Below are 15981 nucleotides of genomic sequence, written 5' to 3'. Positions count from 1 at the left end.
CTCGCCGATAATGCCATTTACTCGCAGGAGAGGCCGTGGCGCTCGCTTCCGTGTGAAGCTGAGCAAGTGGACAACGGGAGGTAGTGCCCCAATGTCTTATGATCGAACACTTATCAGAGCTCTGCGGGTCGCGTGCGAAGTTAGGTGATCGCCCTAGCCGGACAAAGAAGTCTTATTTCCGCTCAAAAGTCAATAGCTAGCGGGTAGGACCAGGACCGCATCAGTAGGATGACAGTAGCTGGAAGAAGATTTCTGGACTGGGTGGTGTTCCTCATGCGCCCACTCACATAGCGCCGCTCAAGCGACGCGCATCTGTTAAAAAGCCATTCAATGCGACACAGTATGACCTCCAAGCTAAGCAGAACGCTCCGTGAGCATCTGTTTGCCCACTTCCAAACCACTCTCAGCTTAACAATGTTCCTCGACGAGGCGATCTGGATGCCGCGCGCAACGAGACCTGCATTCAATGTGGGGGCAAGAGCGGCTTACTCGTGGCACTGCTTCTGCTCATGGTCCTAAAGGATGGTCGCTACATCAGAAGCCAGCGGGGATTCAGGGCGTCGAGGTTCGTCTTGAAACCCTGGATCAGGACGTTCGGGATTTCCCCAGTGGATGCGTTCCTCGCGTTGTTGAGTTCCGCTTGGATGTAGGGCAGGGCGTCCGTCCAGTTGGCGTCCGGGTAGTTAGAGGTGAAGAAACGAAGTGCGATACTGTGTATTCGATAGGATCTTGGAGCCGCAAGTGCTCTTTTGCGGCGATGTGCCCTTCAAAGCATCCTGCGTGTGTCGAATGGATCGGCTTCTCGTCTAATTGGATGATATTGCAGCGTGTGGCTCTTACGGCACCCGCAATATGGACGAAGTCTTGTGAAATTACCTATGGCCTTGTATTCGCATGCGATCGTCTCGATCCTAAGAAGAGCTCGTGAAGAGATCATCAGCCATGCTATTCGCGTCTCAAGAGGTCAGTCGCCAGTCGTTCATTTGCGGAAAGCTGCGAATATTTCTGTGCTTGATGTCCAGCACTGAATTTGGGGACGTGCTTACAGATTTTCGGGTTACCCTAGCAACCAAACCTCTCACCCATCATCTTGTCTTTCTCTTGCCCCGTAATTCTTTCTATCCAGCCCACAAGTCAGAAATGGCGCGCCGCAGTGCGCGCCTGTCGGCGGGCAACGGGGGAACACGGCCCCAAGAAGAGGCAACTCCAACATGCAAAACCTTTCGATTCCTCGACCTGCCAGCAGAGCTTCGCAACAGAATCTACTCCTACGCCTTTTCGGGAGACCCAACACCCAAATACAGCCTCGCCAAATTCCAGTACCCACCGATCGCTCTAGTATGCAAACAGATGCGCTCCGAGTCGCTGCCGATCCTCTTCTCGGAGTGTCACTTTATTCTCACCATCGGCAGCAACTGTCTCAACGCGCACACCTGGCGCAATGCTGGTAATCTCGGACTTCAACGCGGTACAAAGCGGTGCCTGCGAATTCTAGGCAGCGCTGCGGTCTTCCGACACGTCACGTTCAGGATTTTTGCCGAGACTCAAGCTCAGGGTGCTCGTGAATATCTCGATCTGAGTAGCCGGTGAGCAAATTGAAGCGCCTTTGACCCTGAACTTGCCCTCCGAGGAGTGACTAACATTGAGTCGCCGATGCAGGCTCCAGAAAGAGATTTGGGCAACACTGGACATCCAGACCCATCCCAAGCCAAATGTCACTACCTTGAACCAGCTCGGAGGGCATCCAAACTACTTCTGGTGGATCCGGCAATCTGCCATTCTGCCACAGATCAATCTGACGCTCCAAACGGCAGAAAGCCTAGTGAAGCAAATGTGTGAACGCGAGGAGTTCAAAGGTCTGAGACTCGGCGACCTGGACAAGATCGCGAAGTGCTTTCGCCTCAAGCTTGATGCAGCGACGAACGAGATGGTGTGTGGCTAGGCATGGTTCGCATCAACAGTCCAGCCAGAAATTGTGCAGGGTACGGCGTACACACGAATGGAGATTACTGGATGGCACTGGATGGGATGATTCGGGCAACGTTAAGCTAAGGACATCAGTGTAAAGGAAAAGATGGGCTCGAGGATGGAAGGTTGGAGCTTATTAAGCATGAGTGAAGTCGCGGAGAAGTCGCTTGGCATTGCCGACGCCACTTGACAGGGATGCGCGAAGGGCTAACTTAGCCGGAAAAAAGTTCGATAGGAGACACGACCATCTTCCTCCACTCCCACAACCATCACTTCTCGCGTTTTTTTCATCGCCGTTGTATTAGTATTTGCTGGAGTGTCGCACAGTCAACTCCACCTGATTGACATTGCTCCGGGAGACACGTTGTACAGCAAAACAAGATGCGCAGGGCTTTCCAGAGGTGCTCAGCACTTCAGAAGTTATCATCAACTCTTCCAAGCAGCGCAGCGCAGCAATGCTTCCGACGAATTGACGCCACGCGCTTCGCCGTCTCGAGATCAGCGCCAGCGATACGCAGCTTGCACCAATCCGCCATCCGCCGCCAAGAATACACCGACACCGACTCCGACTCCACCACGCCGCTCACCAAGTTCGCCGACCTAGGATCGAGCGGCGTTCTTCACGACAATGTCGTGCGCACACTCACCAGAGACATGGGTCTGGATACCATGACTGAAGTTCAGGCTAAGACTATCAACGAGGCCTTGAAGGGTCAGGACGTGATCGCGCAGGCGAAGACGGGAACTGGCAAGACGTTGGCTTTCCTGCTTCCCATCCTTCAGCGCATCATTGAAGTCGACCCACAGCTTGCCAATGGCTCAGGCTACGGACGCCGCGGACCACGAACGACCGCTGACGACATTCGCGCACTCGTCATTTCGCCAACGAGAGAACTGGCCGAGCAGATCGCAGCTGAGGCAAAGAAGCTGACCAGGAACACGGGAGTCATCGTTCAGACAGCTGTCGGAGGAACACAGAAGAGCGCTGGTCTGCGCGCGATTCAGCGCGATGGCTGCCACGTCTTGATCGCCACTCCAGGACGTCTGAAGGATCTGTTGACCGACCCATACTCTAGGGTCGAGGCGCCAGATCTCTCAGCGCTCGTGTTCGACGAGGCCGATAGACTGCTCGATCAAGGTTTCTGGCCAGACATCCAGGAGATCATGCGTCTTCTACCCACTCGTGCAGAAAAGGATCGCCAAACACTCATGTTCTCCGCCACCGTACCGCGGGAAGTTGTCAGCATTGTGCGCCAGACGTTGAAGCCTGGTTTCAACTTCGTCAAGTGCGTAAGAGATGACGAAGAGCCAACACATGCACGAATCCCACAAAGGTCTGTCCTGTTGCAAGGTCTCGAGAATTGCGTGCCATCGCTCGTTGAGCTTTGCCAGCGCGCCATCGATGATTCCAAGACAACCGGCAAGCCATTCAAGGCGATTGTGTACTTCAACAGCACTGCTGAAGTTACCCTGGCCGCTTCTGCTCTTTTGTCTCTGCAAGGAGCACAGCAGCAAGACTCGTTCGGTGGTTACGGTGCTCACCCATGGCATCCCACTAAAATCTTGGAGATTCATGCCAAGCTTAGTCAGAGTGGCAGAACGAGAGCGTCAGATGAGTTCCGCAGGGCTACTTCCGCAATTCTCCTCTCCTCCGATGTCACAGCACGTGGCATGGACTTCCCGAATGTCACCCACGTCATTCAAGTCGGTCTTCCGACAAGTCGTGAGCAGTACATTCACCGCATCGGACGTACTGGCCGTGCTGGCAAGGAGGGTGAGGGCTGGATCTTCCTTAACCCCATCGAGGCCGGCGAGGCCCGCGACCGTCTGCGAGACCTTCCACTCACGAAGGACGACACCCTCCTCATACCGAAGATGGACCTGACTCAAGCCTCTGACGTCCCTGCCAGCGCGGGCAGAGTTCTCGCTATGTATCAGAAGGCAATCAAGAATGTGCCGACAGGAGAGAAGGCAAAGGTCTACCTGGCTCAGCTGGGCGTCTATAACTGGTTCTCGCGCAAGCAGCAAGTCGTAGACTTGATGAACCGTTTGTCCCGATACGGCTGGGGGCTTTCGGAACCACCACGAGTACCATTCCAGCTTGCTCAGAAACTTCGTCTGACATCAATTCAAGGACTCAATATTGGAGATACGGAATATAACCGACCACGTACAGGTGGCCAGTCGGATCGGTCATTCGGAGGTAGATCCCAAGGGGACAGAGAGCAAGGAGGCAGATATGGAGGACGAGATCGATTCGGTGAATATGGAGCTGGCAGAAGATCTGGCTACGATCGCCAGCAGCGGGAGCCTCGCGAACAGCGTCGGTACAACGATGCACACTCGTACTAAGCCCAGAGAGGAAGACGAGCTAGGAGTGCGTTCTCAACGAGCTTGTACCTTTGATGCATGGCAGCGGCGTTTGGCGAAAATTGAATGAGGCATGCTGCTCCATCATGGCTAGAGCAAGCTCTCGGTTGCAGGATACAGTGTAAAAGTAAATGTGCCATTGTAGAATGATACCAATAGCAAAGAACTCTCCCATCTGCTGGTTTTCCTTCTCAACACATCCAATTCACTTGGATCGTCGAAGATGTTTCTGCCTCTGCCTCTCCCTCAGTATCTAAAACTCGACTTCGGCTTGGAGCTTGAAGCCCTTGTCGACGTCGATGATCAATGTCCTCACAAGTCTGGACATCACCCATACAGCTTGGGAGGACTGTGCAATTCCGATTAAGTCGCAGTCTTGCTTTTTCTCGATGCTCACTGACTCAGCCACTCTGTTCCTCTGCCTAATCGCTGAGTCCTATCGGGCAGTTCGAACAGAAACCTCGTTTCCCCAAGCCGCGAACTGGAAGAGGCCATTTCTATCAGAAAGCAAAAGGTCTGCTATGGCTTTCAGTCTGAGCGATACGTACGTAGGAAGCTCTTCGTACAAGGGCGGGATGGACGCGGATTGGAGTTTCAGGATCGTTGATTAGTAGCTTCTTATCTGCGAAAATATCGATGGCGAGGACGAGACGAGACCGGCAAGGAAGGATGTCATGGTCCTACCGAAGAAGATTCGAAAAGTTTTGCTAGCACAGTAGTTATCAATACCTGGGCTATTCTAGGATTAGAATAAGCGTTGAACACTTTGAAAGTGCGGGTTGATACACATATAACAGCAATCATTTACATATATCAAAAGAAGTATACTCAAACGGCGGCACCAAGCCTTTTTACCAAAAACCTTTATCCTCATCCTCATCCTCACTCAACAACCATATCCAACCAAAAGGGGGTATCCGCCATACATCACACACCATACCACATATCTCATTCATCGCTATCCCGAATTGAAAAACCTCGTCTTCCAAGTACTCAACTTCGCCGTAGCCGAACTCCTCCTCCTCTCCATCGTCGCAGTAAAACTCGACTCGGTCCTAGAAACCACACTAATCCCATCACTCCCATCCTTCTCCTTCTCCTTCTCCTTCTCCCCATCAAACCGACTCACACACCTCTCACTCTCATCTTTCCTCCGACTCCTCACCCCAAAAACTCCACTCCCACTCCCACTCCCACCCCCAAACCCCTCCTGCGGACTATCCCTCCTCCTCCTCCTCGTCCTCCCCCCACTCCCACTCCCACAACTCTCATCATCAAAACCCGGCCACTCCCTCCCCCCACAACACAAAACCTCCACACCCCCCTCCCCCACCAAAATCTCCAAAATCCGATCCCTGACCTCAAGAGCCGTCGGCCGTAGCGTAGAATTCTGCGACATCATCACCCTCACCAATCTCAAAAGATCGGGGACGCAGCGATAGATTTGTTCGCCGGGATGCTTGAGACTTTCGTCTTCGAGCATGAGGATCCAGGCCGAGAGTTTTTCCGGGTCGGAGGAGTGGAAGGATGTATCGGTGCGGGAGCGATGGGATTTTTTGGTTGTGGAGTCGCTGCTGGTGGCGGTGGTGCTGGAGCGTGAGGAGCGGAATTTTATGAAGTCGGTGATTTTGCCTTTGAGCATGAAGGTTAAAATGTCGAGGTATAGGCAGGCGAGGGACCAGATGTCGCTCATTTCGGGGCTGGAGGTGGGGAGGTCGCGGAGGGTGTCCGGGTCGAGGATTGTGGGGCGGGAGGAGGGCATGAGTAGGGGTTGGGAGGTTGGGGATGGGATGTGGCGGGAGAAGTTTCGCGTTGAGCGGGGAGAGTGAGGGACGTCGATGGAGGGGGAGGAGGGTGTCTGGAGGGTGGTGAGGCTGTTTGATCGGCCTGATTCGTTTGATGAAGCGGTGGGTATTATCGGACTTCCGATCGTTTGACCGCATATACTGTTGCTGCGAGTGCTGCCGCCACTTGAGGAGCCGCTCGTGGAGTTGCTGTTGATGGTCGAGACGGAAATGGCGCTCATTTTTCGGAGCTTGCTGAAGGCGTTCATGCTGCTGATGGGCGGTGGTGATGATTTCAGCGTGACCGGTCGCTTGGAAATATGCGATTCTGGTGCGGCGTAGTCGTAGGCTTCGGTCTTGGGAGACTTTTTGCCTCGTTGGAGAGTGCTGATCGATCCCACGTCTGCGAACGCAATCTTGTTCTCCTTGGTGATCCATACATTCGATGGTCGTATCTGTGTATGTGCTACGCCTCGATGATGTAGTGATGCTACTGCATCGGCCAGACAATGCATCCATTCGCACAGTAGTATCGGCCTCTCTCTCGCCGACACTCTAAGAAATTGTGTGGGTGTGCGATGTTCGATGAATGTGCCCAAGGTGTGTTCGGCAACAAAATCAGAGACGACGAATCCAGCTTGGTCGCTGGTATATGATGCCCAACAATTCGCCACGTGCTCATGTGATAATGCTCGGGCTTTTCGAATGTCACGCAAGTACTTGTCGTAATGCGACTCGCCAGTTTCGGCGTCCTTCAAGATGAACTTCCTGCGCATGAAGACCTCTTCCGGCCGATTAGGGAAATGCACGCGATCGTAAGGCTGCAAACAGACAGCCGGTGGCAGGGTATTGACATGCTCCATGGGTATGTGTTCCTTCTGTCCATAGTCTATGTGCGAACCTTCCTTGAGTTCTCGCAGTAAGTATACAAATTGCATGTCGTAAAACTTCTTGTTCAGTGCTTCGTCGTTCTCATAAGACAATTCCAGGCTGCGGACGTTCTCGAGCGGGATAGGCAAATCGTCGTCGTCCCAAGAGTCGTCAATGCATCCGAAAATCTGGTCAGGCACGCCAATTTCGGTCAAGATGAGGAAGAATCGCTTCGCTCGGTCCAGAATCCATTCCATATAAGTATCATCTGTGAGACCTTCCCCAAACGCTAAAGGCTTGTCAAGAAACTCTCGCTCCTCGCCTCGCAGCTTGGAGACGACGAAAGCTCGTGTCACCTTGGCTTCAATCCTGGCATCTGTCCACCAGAGCTGTTTCAGAGCCGCGTGAGGCGTTACGAGTGAGTGGCCTCCGTAGCCATAGATGTAGGCATTCAAAGCAATCGTAGCCGCAGTCGGCGCGACTTGCGCAAAGTTTCGCGAGGCCATGGCAGTGAGTCGAAGTCGCAGAAAGCCAAGGATCCACTGTCGTCGTTACAGAATTATGTTTATGCTTATGCTAATGCTCGTGCTCGTGCTCTTTGTCTTAGCGAAAGAGTGATGTGATGCTCAAAGGCTGCATGGTGATCATCTGGCCAAGGAGAGATTACATGGTGTGGGTGTCTTTGTTCTGCTTTGTGTGCTCGATTGCCATGTCAGCGGATCAAAGGGCAGGTCGAAAGGTGAAACACAGGATTACGCAGATGATAAAGCAATGCAAGAGATAGACGCAAGAGGACGCAAGAAGGGAGGGGAGAGGAGCGAGCAGGAGAATGAGAGAGGTAACAGATCCTATCACGACCGAGTTACGGTGTACAGTGTACACGCGAGCGCATCGCACCTGAGCGCAGCCATGCAACGCCCAGGATTGCCGATACAGCACCAGTGCGCTTCTCAGGACACGGGTGCAGAAATAAATGTATTGGTGCAGCGTCACACCTCGGAATCCAGTGTCGAGCCCACAATTCTCAGGCGCTGCGCTCTGTGACACGCTCGGCACCCGCAGCAGCAGATCGACCCATGCCATGCCATGGCCCGGCACGGTCAAAGTACCGTACAGTACAGTAGTCCAGAGACTCGATCCAGGGTGTGGCGCGGTGTAACTCTGGGCGTTGATTTGGCAGGAGGCGGCGGCTTGAAGATGCATATGGAGGCCCACTAGCCGGCCGCGTCCGCGCATAGCATGTGAAGAACGGGCTCAATGCCTGGCGAGCACGCGAGCTGAAGACGACGTCGATGCCCTGCCCTTTCATTCGGCAGCGGCCGTGGCATTAATATTTCGCGCCGTGAAAGACGAGGGCCATACTGGAGCCACTGCGCAAGTCTCGGGCAATGCGTGGACTGAGGTTGTGAATGGGGAAGATATAACTTAGGCGCCGACAACAGCACGTCCGAGATGCGCGAGAAGCGGTTGATTTGAATCATTGGATGCGACCGGAGACGCTTGCTTGCATGCCATACTATAGTACGTACAGTCTCCATCACGCAGCCTCCACAGTATGCTGGATTGACATGCGTCTCGACGGTCCGGGTGAACAATATTCCAATGTATCGCAATTTCCAGCCTCTTGACATGTTCCTGGCCTGGCCTGTAGACGCAACGCCGAAGCCATCGGGAGGAGATTTTCGCGCCATGCTTAGCTTAGCATCCGGTGTGCAGGAGGCGGAGGCGACATGATGCGCGTGTTGCTGGCCTGGTCGCACACGTGCAGGCGGTGTGTAGTGCAACGTAACCAACTTTTTCGACGAGGAGAAGCCGAAGCCAACACGCTGCTTCGAGAACGAGCGTACAGTTAGCATTGCAATACATCAGAAAATAAAAAGCACAGATGCACCGACAACGCAAAATGAAATGACCCTTCACCTCGTGCACGGTGCACCCGATCGATATTCGATAATAGCCCTACCCTGGACGGAAAAAGTCCAACGCAGTAGTGATGGGGTCCACCAACCTGTGGATGGTGTACACGCTCTGTAATACACTATGTATACGACCCTTTCAGGCGAGCTCGTTGTGTATACACAAGGCGGAGTTATCGGATACGCTGATATCCCGCCTACAACCGCTACAACCCGCCAAGCTGCTTAATATTGCTCGGATATCCTAGTATTCGGGCATACCCGATGTGTATCCATGGGTGTACACCAGTATAATATACGATGTACACAACCTCCATTTCTCAGGGGCTGTAAACCCACAACACTACAACGCAGAGCCTCATCACAGGCATCATCCCGGCACGAGATCTGACAACCGTTGAGATTGGATGCACTGCCTGCACACTGTGGAGATGGGCGAGAAGGAAAAGTCTGGTCCAGACGAAAGATGACACTACTACAAGTACCCACAGAAGCCGTCTGCCACGCGAAGATCGGCGACAGGAAGCAGTACATATATACCGAATGTTTCTTTTTCTATGCTGGAAGAAGGAAGAAAAGACCCCCAAAACAATCCCATTCCTTCCTCCCTTCCTTGCCCCTTCAATCGCCAGCATCCATGCAACGTACATATTCAAAAATTCAGTCAGCCTACTCCATTATTCTAGCCCAGACGTTCAGAATCTCGTCAGACCCAAAACACAAGGAGAAGCACGACGCCCGCTTGCTAAGATAAAACCGCCACAAACAAAGCACCACACGGTGCGGAGTAGCTATGCAAGACCTTTCGTGAAAGGCGACAGAAAGAAGAGAATGAGAAATCGTAAGCTGTCGCTGCTGCAATAGGATCGTAACGTCGTGACGTGGATGGAGTAATGGATGGAGGAGTGAAAAAAAGAAGGTGACAAGAAGGAGGTAGTGTGGTGTAGTGTGGTGTATGTGCCAAGCTTTGAAAGCAGCTAACACGGCGTTCGTGAGTATTCGTGTTGGCGTTGCGGAGGTGGAAGTGAGGGACGCCGTTGTAGCTCACACGTGCGCAACTCCACACGGCGTTCGCGTTCGCGTTCGGCGCTGTGCTGTTCTCACTCAACGCCACGCCCACGTAGCAGTGGCTTCTCTCTCGTGGAGCGAACTACTAGAACACTGCCGCAAGCCCACTTTTGCTGTGTCGTTTACTGAACCTCTTTCTGCCCTTTAAACTTTCCTCGTCGGTGTTTTTGCGCAACGTGTGCCGCAACGCGTATCTCTCGTTCACACTTGGTCCACTCAGAGGCATGGCTGCGTCGCCACCCAGAGAATCTGCCGGGCTTGATAGAGTAGACGCATTGAAGTCGTTGAGCATACTTTCGCCAGAATATGAGTTGGTCATGGATGTTGCAATCGCCACTTCTCGTGCTTGCTCCACAGCATCCATCCACTCCTGCGTTGAGAATTTGCTGCCCGCCGGATCTGCTGTGGTTGCGCGTGGATCTTCAAAGGTGTAGTGTTTGTCTCGCTGTGGAACGGAGTGCAATTAGCATGAGACACGTCAGCGTGTTGGTGGTGGCAGTGTAGACTTACAGTATCGATCGTCCAGTATGTAAGTCCTTTGGAATCGACGCAGCTCTTGCATGTCGATCCGTGCGCAGCGAGATTGATCTCCATTTTCGACTTCTTCTCATTTCCACCTGCCGCGGCAACCACTAGTCTTGCACTCGACGTTATCAACACCAGCCTTTCTCGCTTCTTCGTCGTGTTGCTGCTGAAGAAGCGTGAGAATTTCGGCTTCTCTGGCGTCTGCGCATCTCCATTCTTGGAATTTGGACTACTCGATTGTGGTGCTGCCGTGACTATCAAGTTTCCGAGCTTGAGGATTCTTTCGTTGTTATGTGTCAGTACAGGTGACCATTCGATGTCCAACTGGCTTGGTGGTGGCAGCTCCGTCACGTTTTGGAGCTGCGGTCTTCGCGCTGGCGCTTGCTGTTGCACTGCTTGCTGCCCTTGCAACGCAGCGGCGGCGGCCATGTTCGCCATATTGCTGCCGTTGCCATGATTCTTGCTGACCCCATTCAGCTTTATCGGCTCCGCAGGGGGAGGCACATAAGGTTTTAGTCTTGGCGCCTTTTGCCGCCAAAGACTCTTTCCCCATTGCACCCCATCAAAGAATTGGTGGTTCTTGATGTGCTCGATGGGTAATCGACTCGCTGGATCCAGTACCAGCAGTCTCTCTACGAGGTCCCTGGCGACTTCTGGAAAGCCATCTGGAAAGGTGTAGTCCAGTGCCAGGATTTTTTGAAAGGTGAGGTACTCATTGGCTGCCTTGAATGGAGGTCGCCCAGCCAGCAACTGGTATAGAATACAGCCAAAGGCCCAAAGATCAGAAGCTTTGCATGCGTTCTTGTCGCGAAGTAGCTCCGGACTGACATATTCTGCAGTACCAACAAAGGACACTGCGCGATCTGTCTCGGCTCCATCTGTCGGATTGCCGGAAGAATGGCCGGGTTCGTTGGAGCCATTAGCCTTGGGGTCCGGTAATATTTTCGCAGTGCCGAAGTCGGTAATCTTGACGTGCATGTCGCGGTCGAGCAGGACATTCTCGGGTTTCAAGTCGCGATGGATGACGCCTCGGCTGTGCATGTATGCTATACTATCCAAAATCTCGGCACCGTAGAACCTTGTGCACTCCACATCAAACGAACCCATCTTTTTCAACGCCCCCAAGAGCTCACCTCCTGATGCCAGATCCAAGACAAAGTATAGAGATCGTTCATCCTGGAATGTATAGTATAGTCGAACAATGCCAGGATGCTCAGTAAGTCTGTTCAGAGTGTCCCGCTCGATGTTGACATATTTAACCTTCTTCTCTTTGATAATGTGTCTCTTATCCAGAACTTTGATGGCGTGCTCCTTCAGAGTCTGCCTGTCGGTAGCGGCCAGCACAGTTGAATAAGAGCCTTCTCCTAGCGTTCGGCCAAAGTTGAAATCTTTGACGCCCTTCTTGATGACTCGCGTCCTCTCCTTGCCTGAACCATCCGTTTCTCTTCGTGTACTCACTGCAGCTCCTCGCTCGTCCCATTCTTCTCGTGATCGCGGGACTGATGCTGGGCTTGCATATGACTGTTCTGCGCCATCACGTCCTCCCGTCGACGTCGACCCTCCGGTCGGTGCGCGTCCCCGCTTCGAGTTCCCCCGTGGCGGTAGCGGGCCATTGCCTCCATTGAGAGGTGTGCCAGGCTGCCTGTATGATCTACTAGCTTCTCTTTGCGGAACTCCTCCTGCCATGATCTGTCTGGCAGAGCGCGATCCACTCCGCGCCAGTCCTGAGCTACTGCCGTCGGAAGAAGCCAGATCGTCCCGATAGCGATAGCCGCTCTGGGCCGACATGCCGGAGCTCTGACTAGAATTCTGCTGGGTGTACATGGCGCTCGTCGGCCGGCCTGCTAAGCTCTGCACTGTTGGATTGTGGTATTGCGGATTGTACTGCTGTGGATATTGCTGCGGGAATTGAGCGACTTGCTGGGCCTGATAAGTCAACTGCATACTTGCACGATGGCTCGGCCGCGAATCGTTCCACTCGTGCTGATCCTGCGTAGGCGACCGTCTGGGTGGGTATTGTGGTGGTGCGGGCGACAGGTCTTGTGAGTGGGTGGTGTACTCATCCGGGTTGAAGCCGAGCCCAGCTTCGCTCTGCTCGGCCTCATGAGAAAGCGGGGGCAGCAGATTGGCAGGCTGTATAGAGGGCGTGACTGTGCTCTCGGATGAATGTGAGGACGGCGGTGGAGGTCTGCTGTTCGGGGGAGGGGATGGAGCGGTGGATGAGGTGGGCGAGGTGACGGTGACGGTGTCGTCGGGGTTGGCTATGCGCAGTCCGCCCAGCGACTGGGACAGACTCAAGTCGCCGGCGCTCATGATGGAGGCAGTGGCTGAGGCAGCGCCTGCCGAGTATGCGTACAGTGTCGGTAGTAGCGAGCGACGGGCATTACATTAGTGGTATTGGGGCAGGAGGAGTCCTCGCTCCGGTGTGTACGGAGAGAGCTATTCGGAGCTGCGGTGGTGTGTGCTGGCCGTGCTGGATTTGGCTCTCAATCAGGGCTGTCTGTGTCTGCTATGCGTGTGCCTGCGCGGCCAGTGGTGGTAGTGGTAGCGTCGCTAAGCGTAGCGGATGGTAGCGTGAGGTCGACGTCTGTCAATGTCGCGGCCGGGAGAGCGTGGCCCTCGGCGTGTCTAGCGTTGGCCCAAGTCTGCTGTATGGTGTCACAGATGCAACGTCTTCCATTGACCAGAGACCAAAGCTCCCAAGTGCCTCTGCGCACGCTCACTCGCATACAAAAGTCGTCGCTCACACTGCTGATGAGGTTGCGTATGATGCGCTCCGTACCTTGGACCGAAAGCAAGCCTCAGGCCTTGGCAACGTCCTCCCGCCGCCCTTTTCGTCATCACCGGCGGGCAGGGCAGGGCAGCGAGCTATTTTTGCGAGAGTTCCTGGTCGATCTAACATGAAACGCCTCCTTACTGTTTACACTACACTTCACATCCACTTCTCTCCAACTCAATCCCTCTCATTATTCGCCGTCGGTTTCAGGCCGCCTGCTGGTAACCTCACACCAACATGGGAACTTCTACCAGTGCACGCCTGCCAGATGCGAACAGGACAGAGCCCATCGCCCACACGCCGAGGCTGTCAAATCCGCTCACGCCATAGCCTATACCATTCTTGTATCGTGTCAAAGAGCATGCGGCGAAGAACTGAGGAAGCCTGTGAGAGTGCTGAGTTCCGCTCTCTCAAGCAGATTGCCGACAGCGCACAATCGCTTAGGCGTCCTCGATGCCTACCTACGCCGATGCCTACGCCGACGCCTACGCCTACGCCTACTCCTCACTCAACCCAGCCAGCCAGACTGGCGTGCACTGGACTTGCACATTGTATAGCGCCACGCAGGTGTTCTTGCCATAGTTCACCATAGCAAATGGCAGGGGCAATTGGAGCTCGCTGACTGCCACTGGATCCAATGCATATCCATCTTCCTTCAACTGCCTCCTTGGCTTCCCGTTGCACGCCTTGTCCGTACTGTACATTGCCTCTGTTTCTGCACAAGCCATGCTTCACTGCCCTCCCTCTCGTGTACACCTCACTTCATCAGACATTACTGACTTCGACCGACGCTTCATTGCGAAACACGCTGGTCATTATGTACCGCTTAGGACAGCGGGCATGCGCCTGGGATCGGCTGTGGGACACTTGACGAAAGCCAGCGTCGTTCCAGCTCACCGCAATATTGGTCGAGCAAGAGCGGATTCTTGTTCATCGGAGGCTAAACTTTGCACCGACGAATTGAGCCCTACTTACTCCCCTCCGATCCCGACAATCGTAACTTCGGCAGCAAGTCCATTCGGCAACGCAACACACCAAAGAACGACCAGCTCTCCCCGTCACCTTTCTGCCCTTCACCCGGGAGGCTATAGAGATACCCAAGATTCATCGCCACGCGGACACCATCCGGACACTGCATCTCAATCCTCAAGAAGTCCAGTTTCGAGACCAGGACCGTCGCCCAGCTTACCACATCTTCCCCAGAGGATCACAAGTCTTCCAAGCGAGCATGAGGTCTCAATTGAGCCAAGCCTCCGACAGAAACCTGTTCGTCCGTCTTCTATCCCTCGACCCCGTCGCCATCCTTCGCAGCAAGCACCCATTACAGTATATGAGCAGACATCGGGATTGAACGAACTCGCGGAACGCCTACAGACTGCAAGAGCAGGCCCGCGTACCTGGGATGGTCGACGACTGCGCTCAATGAATAGCGATGAGCGTGAATGGGCTGCATCGGCCGGAACATCCAGTGCATCTTCTTTCGATCCTGGTGCTGCAGTCTTTGTGCCGCGAACACGATTTGGCTCGACGACGAGTGCGTCGGTTGAAGGACCTACTCGAATTGTTCCCGACAACAACCCCAATGAAAGCCATGATAGCCTGGATGCAGGGATCAATCTTCGGCTGAGGTCGCCTTTCGAACGGAACTCGCAGTATCACCGTCACCCGGATTCTCGTACATCTGTGGCAGGCCGGAACCCTTCTGTGTACGTGCCTCGGTCGGCCGCTACTCAAGCCCGTCGAAGAAGTCGTAACTATGAACAGAACAACACTGGACCTCCCTCCATGTCAATTTCAGACCGCCATATCAACACAAGAGCTCCGCCTACATCCTTCGCTGCTAGACGTGGCAGTGGATCACAACGTCCAGTAATTTTTCAACGTCGTGACAGCTCGAGACGATATCTGACTACCTTCGAGCGATCTCGTCGTGCTTCCGGTGCCACTTCTGGCGTTTCTGCTGCATCCAGTCTCAGTGCCTCGCTCCTAAACATCCCGAGAGATATCGACAGTGGCCGCCAGATGCCACGCTCCATATCACCCGCTTTGTCAACCAGTAGTCGCTCAACACCAAATTTACTCCGCTCGCCACCGCACCCAACGCCAGAAGTGCGTACTCGCAGCAACTCTCTGACATGGTCGCAAGCAGCGAATGGGGCAGAGACGATAACGAGATCCCCAAGAAATATTAGCCTGAATCATCATGATCCAATGCCACAGCCTGATCCTGATCTTCTTGACATCGCACCTGGATCAGCACTAGATCGCCTTCTGAATAATCAGCTTTCGCCACTTGATGAGCTCAGTCAGCAGCTCACACAACAGCTCAGTCGCATGAACAATGGTCGGCCGAGATCCGTTGGTCGATCATTTGAGCGCCCTCCAGGAACTCGCGCAAGGATCTCTTTGCTGAACGGGGATCCATTCCGGCAAGATTCCTCACCGGAGCGGCCTTCTTCATCCGATATACAAGATGGCTACCAGACCCATTACCCTCCACCACCAGCCAGCAAGCAACGAGACTCCATCTTGAGCACGCTGTCTACTGACGAAGATGCGGTAGCTCTGAGCCTCGCGCTCCCATCCCCAGCAATACCAACCCCCCATCAAACCGCAAGCTCACCAATCCCTCTCCCAAGCACACCAGCAACAGCTTTACGCGAGAGCGCCATATCACCAAGATCGCCACTCAGCATGTCCTCGC

At 54.0% G+C, this 15981-nt stretch overlaps 4 protein-coding genes across 4 annotated transcripts; 2 read left to right on the top strand and 2 right to left on the bottom strand.

Annotated features, from left to right (window-relative positions):
- Positions 1 to 878: 878 nt before the first annotated feature.
- MYCFIDRAFT_80393 (uncharacterized protein) lies at positions 879 to 1930 on the top strand (the record flags this gene model as incomplete). The annotated part of the gene is made up of 3 exons (XM_007927787.1): positions 879 to 963; positions 1127 to 1586; positions 1660 to 1930. Coding segments are annotated over 3 exons (816 nt in total), but the record flags the coding sequence as incomplete, so codon positions are not given.
- Positions 1931 to 2230: 300 nt separating this feature from the next.
- On the top strand, positions 2231 to 4519 carry MYCFIDRAFT_211157 (uncharacterized protein). Its single transcript, XM_007928020.1, has one exon. The coding sequence runs from the start codon at positions 2350 to 2352 to the stop codon at positions 4318 to 4320; it is 1971 nt and encodes a 656-aa protein (XP_007926211.1). The 5' UTR covers positions 2231 to 2349; the 3' UTR covers positions 4321 to 4519.
- Positions 4520 to 5296: 777 nt separating this feature from the next.
- Positions 5297 to 8228, bottom strand: MYCFIDRAFT_215089 (uncharacterized protein; the record flags this gene model as incomplete). Its single annotated transcript, XM_007928019.1, has 2 exons — positions 5297 to 7534; positions 7890 to 8228. 2 exons carry the CDS (start codon positions 8226 to 8228, stop codon positions 5297 to 5299), a joined length of 2577 nt encoding a protein of 858 aa, XP_007926210.1.
- A 1196-nt stretch (positions 8229 to 9424) lies between these two features.
- MYCFIDRAFT_164120 (uncharacterized protein) lies at positions 9425 to 13237 on the bottom strand. Its single transcript, XM_007928018.1, has 3 exons — positions 10970 to 13237; positions 10487 to 10825; positions 9425 to 10421 (listed from the first exon to the last, which is right to left on the bottom strand). The coding sequence occupies exons 1-3, from the start codon at positions 12812 to 12814 to the stop codon at positions 10062 to 10064; spliced, it is 2544 nt and encodes an 847-aa protein (XP_007926209.1). The 5' UTR covers positions 12815 to 13237; the 3' UTR covers positions 9425 to 10061.
- Positions 13238 to 15981: the final 2744 nt, after the last annotated feature.

The sequence above is a fragment of the Pseudocercospora fijiensis genome (genome assembly GCF_000340215.1).
Source record: "Pseudocercospora fijiensis CIRAD86 unplaced genomic scaffold MYCFIscaffold_4, whole genome shotgun sequence".
In the NCBI taxonomy this organism is placed as follows: Eukaryota; Fungi; Ascomycota; class Dothideomycetes; order Mycosphaerellales; family Mycosphaerellaceae; genus Pseudocercospora; species Pseudocercospora fijiensis.
Note: the sequence above shows the minus strand (reverse complement) of the source record. Positions and strands in the feature narration are given on the sequence as shown.